General features: G+C 39.5%; 1 protein-coding gene across 4 annotated transcripts in view; it reads left to right on the top strand.

Annotated features, from left to right (window-relative positions):
* The window catches only part of LOC124804395 (leukocyte tyrosine kinase receptor), an 874,407-nt gene that overhangs the window by 598,212 nt on the left and 257,270 nt on the right, over window positions 1–18,925 (top strand). For all 4 annotated transcript variants that reach the window (XM_047264751.1, XM_047264750.1, XM_047264749.1 and 1 more), the window contains exon 15: window positions 1,512–1,691. In XM_047264751.1, the coding sequence (XP_047120707.1) occupies window positions 1,512–1,691 (180 nt within the window). The remainder of the gene's footprint in view (window positions 1–1,511; window positions 1,692–18,925) is intronic.

Raw genomic sequence — 18,925 nt, 5'->3', positions numbered from 1 at the left:
ATACCAATTTTATGGCTGATTAGTCACTCTTTTAATCATAATCTACTGTATGTCCCTTGCATAGAGAACACTGCCCATCAGTTGCAAGAAGGCACAGGCCACACCTGTCCACAAGAAGGGTATCCACAAAACTTCTGTTCAGTACTGTGACACCCATTTGTTGTAGAATCTTCCAATATATTCTGAGCTCAAATATAATGAGATATCCCAAACAGAATGATCTCCTCCATGCCAACCAGCATGAATTCTGGAAACATCACTCATGTGAAATTCAGCTTGCACTCTTTTCACATAATATCCTGAAAATCATGGGTCAAGGCAGTCAGGTAGATGCAATATTTTTAGATTTCCAAAAAGCATTTGACTCAGTACCAACTTATGTTGCATATCAAAAGCATGGATGCATGAGATATCAATTAAAATTTGTGACTGGACTGAGCATTCTTGGGAAGGAGGATGCATCATGTAATTTTGGATAGAGGGTGATTGACACAAGGAAAAGTAACGTTGAGTGTACTCCAGGGAAGTTTGGTGTGATCCTTACTTCTCATGTTGTCTGTTGATGACCTTGCAAACAATACTAATGGTAACCTCAGACATTTCGCAGAAGATGCATTTATCTCCAATGAAGTACCGTCTGAAAAAAGCTGCACAGTCAGTCAGATCTTGATTAGATTTCAAAGTGATGAAATGATGATATCTTGCTTTAAGTATTCATAAATGCAAAACTGTTCAATTCCACAAAATGAAAAAATATGGAATCATATGACGACAGTATCAGTGAGTCACAGTTGGGATCAATCAGCTTGTACAAATAACTGGGTAGGGACATAACATGGAACGATCACATAGGACAAAGGTAAAGCAGGTAGGCAACTTTGGTTACTGGGGAAATGCAATCAGTTTACTAAGGAGGTTGCTTACAAATCTTTTGTGTGACTCATCATAGAATATTGATAAGCACAGAAGGGCAGCACAAATGGTCATTTTTTTACCCATGAGAGAATATCACAGAGATTCTGAAGAAAGTGAATTGGTGAACAGCTGAAGATAGATGAAAACTGTCCAGAGAAAACCTGCTAACAAAGTTTCAAGAACTGCTTTAAATAATGAATCTAGGAATATACCACAACCCCCTGTGTAGGGATCATAAGGACAAGCTTATATTAATTTCAGTACACATAGAAGCTCATAAACATTCTCCCCATACTCTATATGTGAATGGAACAGTAAAATGACCTAATAACTGGTACAATTGGAAGTATCTTCTGTTACACACTTCATTGTGGTTTGACTAGTATGGAAGCCGATGTACATATAGGCTACTTCTCTCTACATATTATAGTCACAAACATTTTCACTAATTTAGTAATTATGACATGCAATACATCAATAAAAAATGCTTGTCTGTTTGCAGAGTTAGTTGCTTATAGAACTGACCAAATAATTGCTTATGTGCTCAACTGCATATCATTCAGCACATAATACTGCATAAAATCTTTTTTCTTCAGGTGCTGGTGGTGGCTGGAGAAATCACACAGATACAGGAAACCCCTTCACTGGAAGGTCGTTGATCCACGGTGGCCGTGGTGGTCGTGGATGTTCTCATGTTTATATCAATGAAGGATCAGGTGGTTTTGGAGGAGGTGGCAGTGGCTGTCGTGCTGGAGGTGGTGGTGGTGGCTTTGCAGGTGTGCTCCATGAACTCAAAAATAGCAAACTTCGTTCTGTTCCAAATTGTGTAGATTATTTACAGTGGCATTTATTAGATGCTTACTTTTCATTTTTGAAACACATCCAATTTCAAATTTTCTTAAAAATTCCATATTCAAATTTAGGAAAATAATATGCATTGTACAGGGTGATTCAAAAAGAATACCACAACTTTAAAAATGTGTATTTAATGAAAGGAACATAATATAACCTTCTGTTATACATCATTACAAAGAGTATTTAAAAAGGTTTTTTTTCACTCAAAAACAAGTTCAGAGATGTTCAATATGGCCCCCTCCAGACACTCGAGCAATATCAACCCAATACTCCATCTCGTTCCACACTCTCTGTAGCATATCAGGCGTAACAGTTTGGATAGCTGCTGTTATTTCTCGTTTCAAATCATCAATGGTGGCTGGGAGAGGTGGCCGAAACACCATATCCTTAACATACCCCCATAAGAAAAAATCACAGAGGGTAAGATCAGGGCTTCTTGGAGGCCAGTGATGAAGTGCTCTGTCACGGGCTGCCTGGCGGCCGATCCATCGCCTCGGGTAGTTGACGTTCAGGTAGTTACGGACAGATAAGTGCCAATGTGGTGGCGCTCCATCCTGCTGAAATATGAATTGTTGTGCTTCTTGTTCGAGCTGAGGGAACAGCCAATTCTCTAACATCTCCAGATACTGTAGTCCAGTTACAGTAGCACCTTCGAAGAAAAAGGGACCAAAAACTTTATTGGCTGAAATGGCACAGAAAACGTTCACCTTAGGTGAGTCACATTCATACTGAGTTGTTTCCTGTGGATTCTCAGTGCCCCATATACAGACATTGTGACGGTTGACTTTCCCGTTAGTGTGGAAAGTTGCTTCATCACTAAACACAATCTTTGAAACGAAAGATTCATCTGTTTCCATTTGAGCAAGGATAAAATCACAGAAATCGATTCTTTTAATCTTATCAGCTGCAGACAGTGCTTGAACCAATTTCAGACGATAAGGTTTCATAACTAACCTTTTTCGTAGGACTCTCCATACAGTTGATTGTGGAATTTGCAGCTCTCTGCTAGCTCTGCGAGTCGATTTTCCTGGGCTGCGAACAAATGCTTGCTGGATGCGTGCTACATTTTCATTACTCGTTCTCGGCCGTCCAGAACTTTTCCCTTTGCACAAACACCCATTCTCTGTAAACTGTTTATACCAACGTTTAATACACCACCTATCAGGAGGTTTAACACCATACTTCGTTCAAAATGCACGCTGAACAACTGTCGTCGATTCACTTCTGCCGTACTCAATAACACAAAAAGCTTTCTGTTGAGCGGTCGCCATCTTAGCATCAACTGACGCTGACCCCTAGTCAACAGCACCTCAAGCGAACAAACGTACAACTAAATGAAACTTTATAGCTCCCTTAATTCGCCGACAGAGAGTGCTTAGCTCTGCCTTTTGTCGTTGCAGAGTTTTAAATTCCTAAAGTTGTGGTATTCTTTTTGAATCACCCTGTATATTTAAGATATTATGTGGAAGAGATGTAGATAAACAAGACTGACCTTTTAGCTATGTTTTCGGGCAATGTCCTTCCTTAGAACCAGTAACAGGTACATAGTATGCAAGAATATGGGTGAGCCTATGCTCTCACACACACAGACACACACACACACACACACACACACACACACACACACACACACACACACACACACATTAAGCTACATTTTCCTGCAACTACAGTTTGGCTAGCGCAAGGGATTATGTTGGCATTGCAGTATGAATATTGTTACTAGACAAACTGTTTATTGCTCATTCTCATCAGATCCATAATAAATACTGTACAGGTAAAGTTTTGTTTCAACTAATACCATTCTGCCATGAAATAAATCACTTTTATTCATTTCAAAAATGTTACTGTCCACGAACTATTGCCTCACAGATGCTGCTTGTCATGCTGATACAATCATTCATCATCTCCAAACTGTTCCTCTATTGTGTGCAGTACACAGTGCTGTAAAATGTGTTCATATCCTTCTGCATTTAGCATTTTCTTGGACGCAACAAGGGTAGCACAACCTAACCTTGAGAAATATCCCACAGTGTAACACCACCTCCTCTGTACATCACTGTTGGTACCACATATAATGACAGGTAATGTCTGACAGACATTCACCAAACACAAATCATCCTGTCAGATTTCCACAGGGTGTAGCATGTTTTATCACTGCAAATCAATCATTTTCAGTCACTCCACTGTGCCCTGGTGTCACTCTTAGCACTGACTACAGAAATGTGTGGCTTAGAAATGTTTTTCTGACTTCTTTAAGTGCCAGTTTACATTCAGTGACTCAGTTACACAGTTTTTACTTTTACTCATTTCTTCTTGTTTCAAACAAGCCTAATTTGTACCATGCTTGTTCAAATGTGGTGCTTTGATCTTTGCCCATTACTGCCACATCCTCTGCCGATGTAACTCATCCCTTTCTTCTGTCCAGGGTGTACCTTTCCTTCGAGGCTTTTCCTAAAATCCTCAGACTTCCTTCAGGATACGTCTCACAGACTTTCTGTTCTGGAGATCAGTTATTCTCAGTTCTTTAATGTCATTTTCAGTTTCTGTCAGCCAAGTGATGTGAACCTTCTTGTTTTGTCAGAAGGTGTCCAGATGGTTGTTCAATCTGTTGGAGGTGCTCTTGCAACATTGCTATAGAAAGCTACCCTTCTTTTTCTTGCACAGTCAGAGATCCTCTCGATGTTTGTAGAACTCTGAGATATGTCACCTTCTGAATTCCCCATGTTCTCCTACTGGGCCTAGGATCTTCCTGAGGATTCTCCTCTCTCTGACTTCCAGTTTCTCCATCAGACCTCTCTGGTTCATTGAAAGACATTCCATGGCATACAGGGTTTCTGGTCGTATGACTGATGTGTATTCCAACTTGATGACTCTCATGGATAATGAAGTTTTTTCTGATAAGTTTGGTTCAATCCATTTGCTGAGATACTTAAAAGTTCTCAGTCCTTTTGATGGTTCCCTTGTGTAGTAACATCTCTCTATTAGCTTCTTTGATCTTGGTGAAGAGCTCTGTTTTCTCCAGCGACACTTGAAGACCCAATTTGACTGCCTGTTTTCTGAGGCAGCTTACATGCATTGTTGCCATTTGAAGAGAATCATCAGTCAGTGCCATGTCGTCTGCAAAAGCCATGCTATCTATAATCAGTCCTTCGTTCTTATGGCCCAGGTAGACACCACTCTAAAAACCCAACTTGGTCAGTCCCTTGTGCCATTCTCTCACAACCTTGTCAAGGACACAGTTGAAGAGAAGTGGGAAGGGTCCATCCCCTTGTCTCACTCCAGTTTTTACCGTGAAGCTTTCTGAGATCTCACCTCTAAATTTGAATCATGGTTTCTAGAATGAGTCTGTGCATTTTATTGTCTTCTCCTAGTTTCTAGAGTACGTTTTTAAGCGTTTCTCTATCAATGGAGTCATAGGTATTCCTGAAATCAACAGAGGTGAAGGCCACCTTGCGGTTTCTCATCTTGGAGTATTTTTGTGTGTGTTAACCGGGGGCCTAGAATGATGGAGAGGCTCCATCCCTGCCACAGCCATAATGGTCCACAACCCCACGATGACTAGCGCAGTACACTTCACTCCTCTGCTGCTTCACATTGAACCACTCTTCCAGGGTTATTGTGTGGTTCAGCCCCTGGTGGACCCTCCAGGGAATATCTCACACCAGATGAGTGTAACCCCTATGTTTGCATGGTAGAGTAATGATGGTGTACATGTACGTGGAGAACTTGTTTGTGCAGTAATCGGCGACATAGTGTAGCTGAGGCACAATAAGGGGAACCAGCCCGCATTTGCTGAGGCAAATGGAAAACTGCCTGAAAACCATCCACAGACTGGCTGGTTCACCGGACCTGACACAAGTCCGCCGGGCAGATTCATGCCAGGGACCAGGCACTACTTCCCATTCCAGAAAGACATGCATTAGACCACACAACTAACCAGGCTGTGTGTTAGTACAGTTTTAAGGTTGAGGATCTGTTCAGCACAGGATCAGGCCCCCCTAAAGCCTCCCTGATATTCTCCCAGCTGACTATCCAGTAGATCTTCTGCTCTTGTCAGTAATGTCTTGGGGGGGAATCCTGTATGTTACTGGGACAAGGGAAATTTCACAGTAGTTCTTCAGATCAGTAAAATCTCCCTTTTTGTGAAGCAGATGAATCAGAGCCATATTCCAATCAGATCACAATTTCACTGTTTCGCAGATGCCCTGGATGATCTCGGTGAGCTTGCCCATGGCATTGCTTCCAGCACATTTCCAGAGTTCAGCAACAACAGAGTCCCCTTCAGCTGCCTTATTATTCTTTAGAAATTGAATGATTTGTCCAACTTTTTCCACTGAAGGAGGCATTGAGTACAGGTTTGGTGCAGTTTGTTTGTAGTCAGTCTCTCTGCTGGGTGGATTTTTAAAGTACTGAGCTAAGAGGTGGCAGTTGTCCTTGTCGTTAAAAACCAGTTTGCCTTGCGAGTCTCCGAAGTAGAGACTTGGCAGATTGTATTTTCTGAGTGTCTGCCTGAAGGTTCTGTAGAAATCTCTGGAATTATTCTTAGTGAAGATCTTTGATTTGGGCTAGATGGTTTTGTGAGAAGGTCCGTTTTGTTCCTCGAATTATCTTAGCTGTAAGCCTTCTTTGTTCCAAAAAGTTCTCCCAATTTTTTCTCGGTTTTCTTACAATTACACTTCCCCCAGAGTGTCTGTCTTTGGGTTATTGCATTGTCACAGTCTTCATTCCACCATGGATGCTTGCTTCTTCTCGTGAGGGGGGTGAGTTTGTTGGCTGTCTGCACAATAGTATCCTTCAGTTGGTCCCAGCTGTTGAAATCTGTACTTTTCAGTCTCTGGCTTACTTCTTGTCTGTTCTTTAGTTGCTCTACGTCAAATCTCACCATCGTGGAAGTTGTGTGTGCCGTAGTGTTTCTAGGCTGGAGTCTTATTTTGATCTTTGAGAGATATTGTCTGAGTCCAGATTGGCACTTCTTAATACCTTCAGGTTTTGTATTTCCTTTTGAGATTTTCTTGAAATGGCCACATAATCTACCTGGAATTCGCCCAAGTTGGTGTTAGGTGACATCCAAGTCTTCTGCTTCCTAGGTAGGTGTTTCATGACCAACCCAAAAGTCCTACGCAGATCCACCCTTTGTGGTTGGTTCTCATATATCCCAAATAGTTGCCCACTATATTTCTATACTTCGTGGTGTGTGTCTCTGGAACAGTAGAGAGAATATCTTCTAATCTTCCCAGAATTTGTCAGTTCTGTCTGGATTATGTCTGTTGTCCTGGTTGGTTTGGGCATGTACGTTGACTATGGTGTAGCCCTTGTTAGTGCATTTGAGGAAGAGGATGGATACATGATTGCTTGGGAAGGTGAAGTCAATCATTGAATCCAGTATCTTGTGACTGATTATAAATCCTGTACCTAAGTGGGGTACGTTGTTCATTACCTGCTGACCCACTTTTTCTTTGAGGTTCTGTACCCTTGGGACTTGAAGGCACTATCATCTATGAATTTGGTTTCCTGTACTGCTGTCAGTACTATGTTGTGTTGTGTTAGTGAATCAGTCAGATGTTTCAGTTTACCCACTTTGACCAGTGAATTGTGAAGAAGCTTTACCGTCTTGATCCGAGTTTATACGTGGTGATTTCAGGATGCTCCGACTCATCCTCAAAGCATGTTGATGTGGACTCCCCAGAATCTGAGGGTCTACCAACATCACCTTGGGTGACAGTGGATTGGTTACCACCTGGGGTAGTGCATTCAGCAAAATTTTCCTACATGCCCAGTTGAAGATTATTCTTCATGGGACAATGGTGAGCCACTGACCAAGATACTACCCAAGTTGTTAGCGTGAGAGGCTTATTATTTGGGGTTGTCACCCTTAGACAGGTTGCCTTCACTATGGCTAAGGAGCTCTGTCCACCCCTCTCTTTACTTATGACAAGGGATGGTAGGAAAAAGGGCAAGGAAGGGACAGGATGATGATAGAAAAATGTGGACAGATAGGCCACTGTGGAACACATTTTGTCTGGCTCCTACCCTTCAGCCTGTCTGGCTTGGGTGACCCTTCTGGTCACTAAACCACTGCCGGCATAGCCCTCCAGATCCAGAGGTTGCAGACCTCCTCATCAACACTGACAGTGCTTTGTTAAGGTGGTGTCTCCTGAACACATTATATATATATTCTCATTTCATTATATGTATTCTGCTCTGGATGTTTCATTACTGATTTATAACAACATTTGGGCTTGCACATTTATACAGAAAGAAATCCCAATCCAGACAGAGATGGCAGAAGTGAGAGCACAGTTAAATGTTTTTTATTGTCATGCTTGTATAAAAATGACATAGACAAGGTCTACACACCCTGGGACAACCAGAATATCCGGGAAGAACCCAGAATTTTTTTCATCTGGGAGAAAACCAGGAAAAACCCAGGGATTTTTTGGAATTCCAGGAATTTTTCTTTGTTTTAGTTTTCAGTTAAATTTTTATTATCTTGCCTGGTAACAACTGGTACCCTGACGAAGTATATTACTGCATCCCACTGCTGCAGAATAATACTGCAGCAATAAAACATAGACAAGAGGGGGGGGGGGGGGGCGGGAATAAATAAAACTTCAGTTGCAAAGGAAATGCGATTTTTACAACAACAAAACACCATGCACAAACAAGCGTCTGCCAACAGCAAAATGTGTCAAAGGCATTAGGACGAAGACTATGCAATATTTTGTAACAAGAAACTGTTTCTGACATGACATCACAACTGTTTACATTTGGTTCGTTTGAGCAGTTGCCAGTGGGCTCAGACACACTCATGGTTGAGTCACCTATGAACAGCACCTTCTCCCACTTCTGGCTATTTCAAGTGTGGCTGTTTGCTGCATGATCAGTAGCAGCAAGCAGCTAGATGCTAACTAGAAAAAATTTTCTGGCATGGCCAAGCTGCCAGATTCGCGCATGTGCAGAGCAGTCTGAATTATTGTGGGGAGGGTGAACAGTGGCATATAGATGGATGAGCAAATAATGGAAACTGATTAATAATTGCTGCTTGAATAATTAAAAAAATTAATTGGAAAGAATAATTGAAAGAAATTGGAAGGTATGCATATCCTGGGTGAACTTTAACTGATACTAATATCAACAGACCTTCAGTGTCAATACATTTAAGATCAGTACTCATTGTTTAAGTTACATACTTCTTCACATTAGTTCCATTGTGCGCAGTGCTGATTATGATGATGCTGATACAGGATTGCACCTCTGCTGCTTGTGCAAATTCCTCTTGTCCGCTTCAAACCTCGTAATGCAGGATTCTCGGTGCAGGCAAAATGGTGAACAGACAGATATAATTGATGTAAACATATGAATTTACTTGGCCTTCCTAATAACTTTTATAACACATTTTAATATACATTTGGAATACACATTTTTAAACAGTACTGGTACAACAGTGCTAGTCATATGTCCGCCTGCTACCACTTATAGAAACAAACAGGTGGAGATACTGGAATTAATCAATTGAAGAGCACCTCTTCTCTTTTTTGTATCAAAAATTATCTTTGCCACAAAACAATTTGTTATTTTACCATTGGCTTTATATACATATAGAATGAAGAAAGAAAAAAAATGTGATTCATCAATTCATCATAATTGCCCCCCACTGTGCACTGATGTCACAGCGAGGTGCACAGTGTCTGACCTTATTTCTCTTTTTGAGGCTTGATAACCCTGGCCAGTATGGGCATAGCCTTTATTTTCGGCCATTGGAGTTATTGTGTATGGTTATCCATTTATATGGGCATATCAGCTTCTTTTAACACATACATACATAAGTTTTCTTTCCTAACAAAGTGCTTACTGTAACTGTGTAGTCCCATTGTTGTCATTTAACATCTGTACAGTGTTTAGCTTGAAAGGCATGCATGTGCAGTGCAACATCCATTGTTGTCCCAGCTTGCTCTTATACTTTCAGTACAAAGCCAGAGTGTCCATATCATGCATTTACAGTTGCTTTCACTGTACAAATTCCAAAGCTCATGTTCAGTGGTGTGATCCTTTGAGAAATCTTTGATGCAGTGACAACTGGTTTCCATATCAATGGCCTGAGGAATTTATTTCACCTCGTCGCTCTCACTTATTCAGTGGGGACACCAGCTGTCCATCCAACATCCATCGACAAGATAAGTTTCTTGCCGCTTTTACTATGTTGTCTAGCACAGGAAATTCATGTTACACGATGTATTGCCATCCTTAGTTTATCACATGCGTGCCCACAAATATCACATGCACACTTAACACTTTGCAGCCAGGTTTCATATGTTCTTGCACTTTGTTTTTGAGCATCTTTCATATAGTAGCATTACATAAAGTTTCCATAGTGTCCTTTCCACATACTATGCACATGGCATAAAAAAATACAAATAGAATTACAAAATACACTTATCCTATTCATTTTCTGACACGCTGTTATCATCACTAATATACATTTTAGTCTGTTTGTCATTTTGTTAAAAGTACATTTTGTTAAATACAATTTTTTTACATTGTTTGATTCCAATTATACAAATACACATTTTACTCTCGTTTGGTTATACAGTCTTCATATACAATAATAGATTCTGTTTTCCTTTATGGCATAAATTGACATACATTTCATTTCAGTTTAAGTGACTTCTTGTTGGAGCACATTTATCAGTTCCAAAGAATTAAAGAAGTAAATAATAGTCGTTACTTATAGATACTATGTACCGCTCAGATAACTATGCATGGCCTCACCTCTCTAGCATTCTCCAGAAAGGATCTACACAATGCAGGGTTGAGGAAAACGCATTTATGTGCTCAGTTATGTCTCGTTACTAGACTTAACTGTGATCCAAAGAACAAAATAGTTTGTTGTTTATAAACACAACTCAAATCTGACAATACCAATCATATCAAATACTTTTTCAGTGTTTAAAAATGCAGCTCAATATTTACTTGTTATGTTCATTGTATAAAGAATAACCATTGCATATTCTGAGGTATACAGAATTGTATCATCAATACGACTTGTTACATATAATGAATGTAAAACAGTGTTTACATAAGTAACAAATGTGCATAAATATTTCAGTGTAAATCAGGTGTTGGACTCTTTCTTGGATAGTTGGCACTCACAGTAGTTAGGTTTTGACCCTTTGATTATTTGGTAGTGCTCAACCTTAGTTCAGCATCATATGTGACGTACTGCAAATGTTTTCTTCTTCACATACTTTCACACATCACAGTCACACATATCATAAACTTATAACTATATATTTATCTTGCGGTGTGGTCCTTTCTTATTTTTATATGGTGCATAACACTCTACAAACATTTATCTTTCTTCACTTTTGGACGTGTTGATGCATCATTCCCTGGAGGAAGAAAACCTAATACTAACATGAAATGAAGTCTTCATAGATAAGTGCAGAGTGGCTCGATGGCTACTAATACCTTTTTCATATATTCAGCCATGTATTCATTCACTTCAGTGTGCAGTCAAGCTATCACAAAACTTATTTAATGTCATGTGTGCGTCTCTACTTGCCTTATAAATCTGAAAGATAAATTGTATTATAGGGGTGGTGTGATCTCTTATTCAATTTGCCACTTATACTGTACTTGCTTGTTTACCTGCAGCAAGACTTTTCTGGTCAATGAAGTATAATTAGTGCATGCACTTTCAATACTTAAATTTGTAAATATTGTACAGACAGTAAACTCCCATTCATCTGAAATGATCGTGACTGTGACCAGTTCAGATAATAAAAATTTCATATAAACTGACATCCCCCTGTTTCCACATGTGAAACACCCTGAATTGCATCAGTAATTCAAAATATGATTGTAAAATGTGCAAAGGCTACGTAGAATGTTATTGATATGGTTGTCAATAAGCCTGCATGTTTTTGACTCAAAAAATTGTGTTGACACGTTAAAAGACTGCAAAAGCATGATTGAAAATGCAAAGTTTTTAAATGCTGAATAACAAAGCTCGTTTATTTTGCATTTTTACAGAAAAAGTCTGCCTTATTTGCCAGAAGGAAAAAAGGGAGTTTTAGTTTTATTACTTACTCTTTTGAATAAAAAATAAACTACTGTACAAAATTATAAAACAACTCTAGAGATTACTGAAAGGAACAAAAAGCTCGTCTAGAGGAACTTTAAAGTAAAAAACCAAAAAGGTTTTCAAGTTGTAGGATGCTTCATTAGAATTTATTTTTTGGTGAAAAAAGTCTGTAATAGTTATTTGTTTATTGGCTTAAGAAACTTTTGTTGTTTGAATATATCTCCAACATGGAGAGCAAATGGTTTTGGGATAAGACACCTCCTCCTGTTGGCTGATGTACTCCAGGGCAGGTTGGATCATTTCGTAACCAACTGTGTGAGAAATATTTCACTCTGCTTCGTCATCAGAGACATATTCTTCTGACACTTTTTGATTGGTCACAATTTGGACAATTTCTTCCTCAGTCAAATCAAAAAACTCGTTTTCCATTCACTCTTCAATGTCTTCGAAGTTTGCATCTTCACAGCATGGTAGGTTCTCCAGTAAATTTACCAAAATTACATCATTTTCATCTATTTCTAGCAAGCCAGCTTGAGTTTCCTTGTTGCCTCCTTCTTCCCACCACTGATGAGTTGCCTTATGATCTAAGAGTTTTTACCAAGACCTTGCTTGTTTTCCTGTCGGCCTTTGTCCCACTTAAGTGTGTGGTCACACGTGTTCAATGTATTTGGCAGTGTTAGTTGCAGAGGATGGCCGGATGCCCTTCCTGCTGCCTCCCAGAAACCCCCAGGATGGAATTAGTGTACCCCAGCTGTCTGCGTTTAGTGTAAGCCATGAAATAGTGTGAATGTTTTCAAATGTCTGTGAGTTATGTAACTGAGGCGGAACGTGGGGACCAGCCGGTATTCATCTAGCAGGATGCGGAAAATCACCTAAAAGGCACATACTGGCCCTCATCGTTAATCTGCCGGGCAGATTCGATCCGGGGCCGGCGCACTTACTTGAGTCCAGGAAGCAGCACGTTAGCACTCTTGGCTACCCTGGCGGGTAGTTTTTACCAAGACCTCTTGGGAGAAATTGGAGGAATTAGATTCCAGGTGTCAGCAATTCATTAAATGACAAAACATCGATTTTTTAAGAGCTTGCACAAAATCTTCAGCATCAATTGCACCGATTAAATATTCCAGCAGATTGCATCTGTAATGTTTTTTCATTGCATCAAGGACACCTTGTTCCATTGTTTTACATAGAGACATGATGTTTGGTTGGAGAGACATGACTTTGATATCCACATCTTGTAGATCATCTGGGTTAGGAAAAGTGTTGTTCACAAGAAGTAGCCCTTTTCGAGGAAGTCCATTTTCTTCCATATATTTTTCTACAGCTGGAACAAACTCTGCATGGAACCACTCTTTGAAGATGGCACTGTTCATCCATGCCTTAGACTGATTCGTGTCCCACAATGGCAAAGGTTTATCAGCTGGTTGCCATCTAAATGCTGTTGGTTTTTTGGATTTGCCAATTAAAGTAAGGCGCAGTTTATGACTGCCAGTGGCATTACTGCATGCAAGAACAGTAACTCTTCTTTGCTTTTTTATATCTGTATGCAATTTTTTTTTTGTTTAGAGGCAAGGGTTTTTGTTGGCAACATTCTGTAATTCAACCTGGTTTCATCACAGTTTAAAGTTGATCGCCAGTATAACCTCCTTTGTTGATGATTGTGTGCAGTTTCTTTTTAAAATCAGCAATAGCTCCTTCATCCCCAGATAACGATTCACTGTTGATGGCAATTTCATGAATGCCATGCCACTTCTTGAACCGATTCAGCCAGCCATCACTTCCAAGCAATTCTTGCTCCTTTCCTTCTATCAGCTTGTAAAAAGTCATCACTTTTGGACGAAGTAGAGGACCTGAAACTGGCACACCTTTGGCTCTTATTTGATCGTGCCAAAAAAATAATGCCTCTCCTAACTGAGGACGTACACCTTTTCTCTCTCTCTCTCTCTCTCTCTCTTTTTTTTTCCCCCTCGAGATTTCACTGCACTGCCTGACACTTGGATGGAACAAAATTTTTCAGTTTGTGATCGATTTGTCTTCCAGTCAGAAAATGTATTCCTACTGATGTTCAAATCCTCAGCAACTTTTTCGGGTGGCTCACTAGCATCAGTTCTCTGCAAAGTGCGAAGCCAGTAGTCTCGTTCAGTGTTTTTTTTACCGACACTCGATTGATTCTTTTATGGTTTTTGCTACTTTTATCTGTGCACGTTTTAAAGCATGTAGTGCGAGTACAAAATGCTAAATTGAAAACACACAGACGAATGACTTGACAACACTCGAGATGCAGTAGACAAAGCTATTGAATTTTGCACGCTGGCTGTGGCACCCATTGAATAAAAAAAAATTCAATACATCTCTCCCCTCTCCCCTGCCCTACCCAAGCCCATGTTGCAACACAACTGTGCCTTGTATGTTCACTGTTACATTGGTAAATGCTCAGCTTCGTCTGATGTACTGACAACAGGTGGAAAGTGTTTGGCGCTGCACTCTCATTGTCGCAGACAAGTTGAAAATTGTCAAGTGTCAGACTAGCTAGCCAAAAGCGTAGCTGCACGATGCGTCAGACAGTGCCAGTGTGAGCTGCAAAAATTGGAAAAATTTGTTTGGATAAAGCGGATTTCGGATAAACGTGATTTGGATAAACAGGAGTTTACTGTATATAGATATAATGTATATACTAGTGTAACTTAAGTAAACATCTCATAGTTTAAGATCCCTTTCTATGTATATAATCCTTTAGCTTATCTTTGTCTGTTTGTATTGTGTAGATAGTTGCAGTTGTAGTATAGACTCTCCTTTAATTCTCTATTTTCCTGTTTATGCAATAGGCTTTACAAATGCTAGTGCAGGCTGTAGCTCATAGGGTTTGTTTGCTTTGGGTGCTCCAACACTCCCAGCTGGTGTGCACATGCTTGTGATTTGTTGAATAGCTTGCTCCCCAATGCCCTTGTGTTGCATCGCTCTGATACCACTTATGTCATGGTGTGTTGTGCATTGCATTGTGTGCTACTGTGCGTTTCACACGTTCATTTATTTGTTTACAACTGGGCCACGCATGAGGCAAAAGATTGTATTTAGAGTATCATCATGTCTAGACACTTGAAAGTAAAATTCTTCCCTGTTACGTCCACTCATCTTTTTGTTTACACATTTGACATATAAGAAAAGCACAAACCAAAATTTTCCTTAACAACTGACAACATAAATTCTGGAACGTGATTTTCCAGTATTCTAAATCTAATATTATTATACATATATACATCTTAGAGGGTATACAGTTCTTTTTCAGTATATGAACATTCTCAAGTCTTTGTGTGGGTAAAGGCCCTTGTCTTTACACGTGTTCATGTTTACCAATCTCTATGCTCCCGGGTAGGGGATTTTAGTAATTATGTATGGTCCGGTGTATAGTAGTTTCCACTTAGGGTTCAGTTTTCCAATTTTTGTGGATTTGGGACCTGTTCTAAGTAACACCTTTTGTCCTATATAAAATTGTGTTGTACATTTCAGCTTTTTGTCGTAAATTCCTTTCCTACATTTAGCCCAGGTTTTAAGGTTGATTACTGCTTGTCGTATTTTATCATCCAGTGATAATTCTAGTATTGGTATTTTGGGCAAATGTTTTTCCCACTTGTCTGCTTGTTTGCAACTGATTATCAGCTCATTTGGTGTAAATCTGGTTGATGTATGGGGAAAGTTGTTAACAACTTGTAAGAAGGAAGTGACATATTCAAGCCAAACAGTAATACTTGAAATTTGAAGTTCCTGCACCCACATAACAAAGGTAGTATGCTTCTGACTTTCTTCATGTTATTTATTTGCCAATATGAAGACCGGAGGTCGATTATAGTAAGAAATTTAGCATTATGGAATTTCTTACACTGTTTCTCTAAATTGTCTGGATGTGTTCGGATTGGTACAGTAATCTTATTAATGTTACGTGCATCGAGGACCAAGTGAACCTTGCCATCTGGCTTACTCACGGCCAAAATAGGACAACTGTAAGGGGACAATGATGATTGTATTATTCCCCATTTAAGCATCCTGTTAATCTCTTTTCTTACTGCTTCTCTCTTTGTACAAGGTATAGGGTATGAGATAGAACAAATAGTTTTGTGAGGATATACTTCCATTTTGTACACAGAATCCTTAATGATACCTGGTCTTTTTTCAAATACATGTATATAAGCAATTATCAGTTCCCCAAGTTCCTCTTGCTGTTCTTGAGACAAGCACTTTGATTAACTTACCTTTGTGTATCGACGTTTACTTCTTCTGCTGCCAACTGTTAATTACTGTATGTGTGGACAAACATAACTATGGAATTTACCAATTGAACGTCAAAGTCATGAGTGACTTCAGTCTTATGTCTATTAGTGCTTCCCCTGATTAGGTCTATTACAAGTAATTAGTTATTAACAGTGAAATGACATTGGCCCTTTTGTATATCAATTTGTACTTGGTATGTCCTAAATGTATCCATACTGGTTAAACAATCAACTATTAATTTCTCTACTATCAAAAAATTGCATTGTACAGAAAACTGTCCTAATTGTACAGGAATTAAGGCTTGTATTTTGACTCCTTTCGATTTCTGACCAGTGGCAGTTGTACCTTGCAATTTAGCACTGGCAGTGTGGGTGCCCACATTTCTTCAGTTCTTGAAAGAATTCCTGTGACATCAAACTAGTCATAGCATCTGTGTCAAGCACCATGGGTACATCAAGGTCAAATATTTTGGCTTTAATAGTAGTTTGTACTGTCAAGTCTTTCTGTGTACCCTCATAACCTTGATACAGATCATCTTTCACATCACTGCCATAATCGTACCTGATAAAGCAAGTGTCAATCAAGGCTGTGCCCCCACTCTCCTCCAGGATCACAGAACAGGGGCTTATCATAACCGCTTCAAGTTTTCCGGTGTTGCGGAGCATTGGTCTCTGGGTGAGGTATTACTTCTACATTATGGGCTGTTGGTGTTTGATTACATCAATGGGTATCCTGTGAGGCTCTCGACTGAGATTCTCTTTGCCTTTGCCCATTATTTGGCATATGTGCATTACTTTGCTGGCCAAACTCCACTGTCTGTGGATTATTCACCTGTCTAGTGTTGTTTTGGTTTGCCAAGCGATCGGCTGATTATTGCCGGTAGCTTGTGTCTGTACATATTGTACAGGCTGGCCATACACTGATTGCCCTTTGTAAATGATTTTGTTAAATTTTCGCCCATTTCTTTTATATCTGCCCTTGAATTTGAAGCTTTCTCCATTGCTGTTGTGATTATTGTTACCATTACCATAGTTTCTGTGTGGGGTAAGGTTGCTATCCATGCTCTACAATGAATCTGTTCTCTACTTGTTGGTCTGTAAATCTCTGTAGCACTATTTGCATATTAACAGGCTTGGTTTGTACTGGCCTCTCTTCATATATCAAATCTATTGAAAGTATTCAGTGTTGTGTTCTAGAATGGTAATGAGTTTTTCCCTAATGTGGGCAGGAAGATGGATCTTTAAAATTTTCAGCATGTCTACTTGGGCTATCGGGTTCATCCAGTATCTAGTTTTATTCAAATATTTTTCAGAATAGCCCCTTAATCTTCCATGTTTGCTATTGAATGGAGCTGGGTTGAATATTTTACATCTGAGCCTCTCTTGTGCAGCCTCAGACCACAAAGGCTCTCTCAAACTGTTCACAGTAGTGGCATCATTCCACCATGTCCGTAGCCCATAGCAGAATGTCACCCTGTGTGTATCCAACAACAAATCTAATTTTCTGGGCTTCAGTCCAGGTACGAGGTAAAACATTTTGAAATGCTCCGATAAAGACCATGGGGTTTGTTCTTTTCCCTTCAGAGGCAAATACCAGAAATCGTTGATGCCTAAGTAATCCCTCCTCTGCGAGCAATGTTGACAAACCAGCTGCGCTGTCAGTGACAGGTGTGTTTGTGTTCACGAGTGGTGTAGTGCATGGCAATTGCACTTGCTCAACAGGTACAGCTGCCGGCAAGTGTTGTTGCATTGTGCAACTTTCACTATTTGCCTTCGATGGGCTAGCACCATATTGTGGGTAACCAGTGAAAGTATCTAACTTCTCTAAAATCATAGGTTTGATTTCTGTCAAATGTTGTTTTGGAATCTCTGTAGTTTTAGCAATACTGCCCCTTAACATTTCCTCCACTTCCTTTAAACCTGAATCTATTATAGATAGAAGTTGACTTTCTTTCTCCTTTAGAGCTTCTTCTACAGTATCTACATCAATTTTGTGCTCTGACACTACCTTTTCAGCAAGGGTGCTGCCCTTATCCAGCATCCTGGCTTCAGCTTTTTCAGTTATTTCCTTTATATCTATGCATATCTTATCTCACTGTTTTTTTGGCAGATTTTGACTGTAAACTTAACAGGTCTAGTCTTAGACTTAACTTTTGTACTTCTGTATGTAAGTATTTGCTTATGTCTTGTAGCTCGCTGGCTGTATTCATCACATTTTACCAACCCATCTACTTGGGATTGCGTCTCCTGAATTTTAGAAATTTCCTTCTCTAAAGTTTTGTAACTTACCTGCAGGTTGTTCCTGTTTATCATCTACATATGGTACTTTTTCCATTAATGTATTTATATTGGGATATGTCGGTAATTATTTCTTGTTTTAGTTGTGTTTTAGTTGTGTTTTAGTTGTTTAACAAGCTCTCAACTTCCTGTATAGATTGTCAGATAATTCAGTGCATAGAGTTTTGGTCAATTCACTGAACTGTTGACTAATACTACTCTTGTAATCATTAAATGCCTGATTTTGTTGTGTAAGCTGTTGTCCTATATTTTCCTGATGTCTTGTGAACTTCTGTGTAAACTGTTGTGTTATTAGATGCATTAGTTGTGTCAAATTGTGTGGCTCACTAGTATCTACATTGCCTTTACAAACTGTTTCCTGCCCTTGCGTGCATGACGTCATTAGCAAATAATCAAAGGAAGTTTCACTGTCGTGAGCTTCAGTTTCACTATTTGAAGAAATGTTTCCCAGTGAGAACTGAGGAATTGTCTCATCAAGTGTCATAAAAGTTATCAGTTTTTGATA

Source organism: Schistocerca piceifrons, chromosome 1 (genome assembly GCF_021461385.2).
Source record: "Schistocerca piceifrons isolate TAMUIC-IGC-003096 chromosome 1, iqSchPice1.1, whole genome shotgun sequence".
Taxonomy (NCBI): Eukaryota; Metazoa; Arthropoda; class Insecta; order Orthoptera; family Acrididae; genus Schistocerca; species Schistocerca piceifrons.
This window is presented reverse-complemented; position numbering and strand designations above follow the sequence as displayed.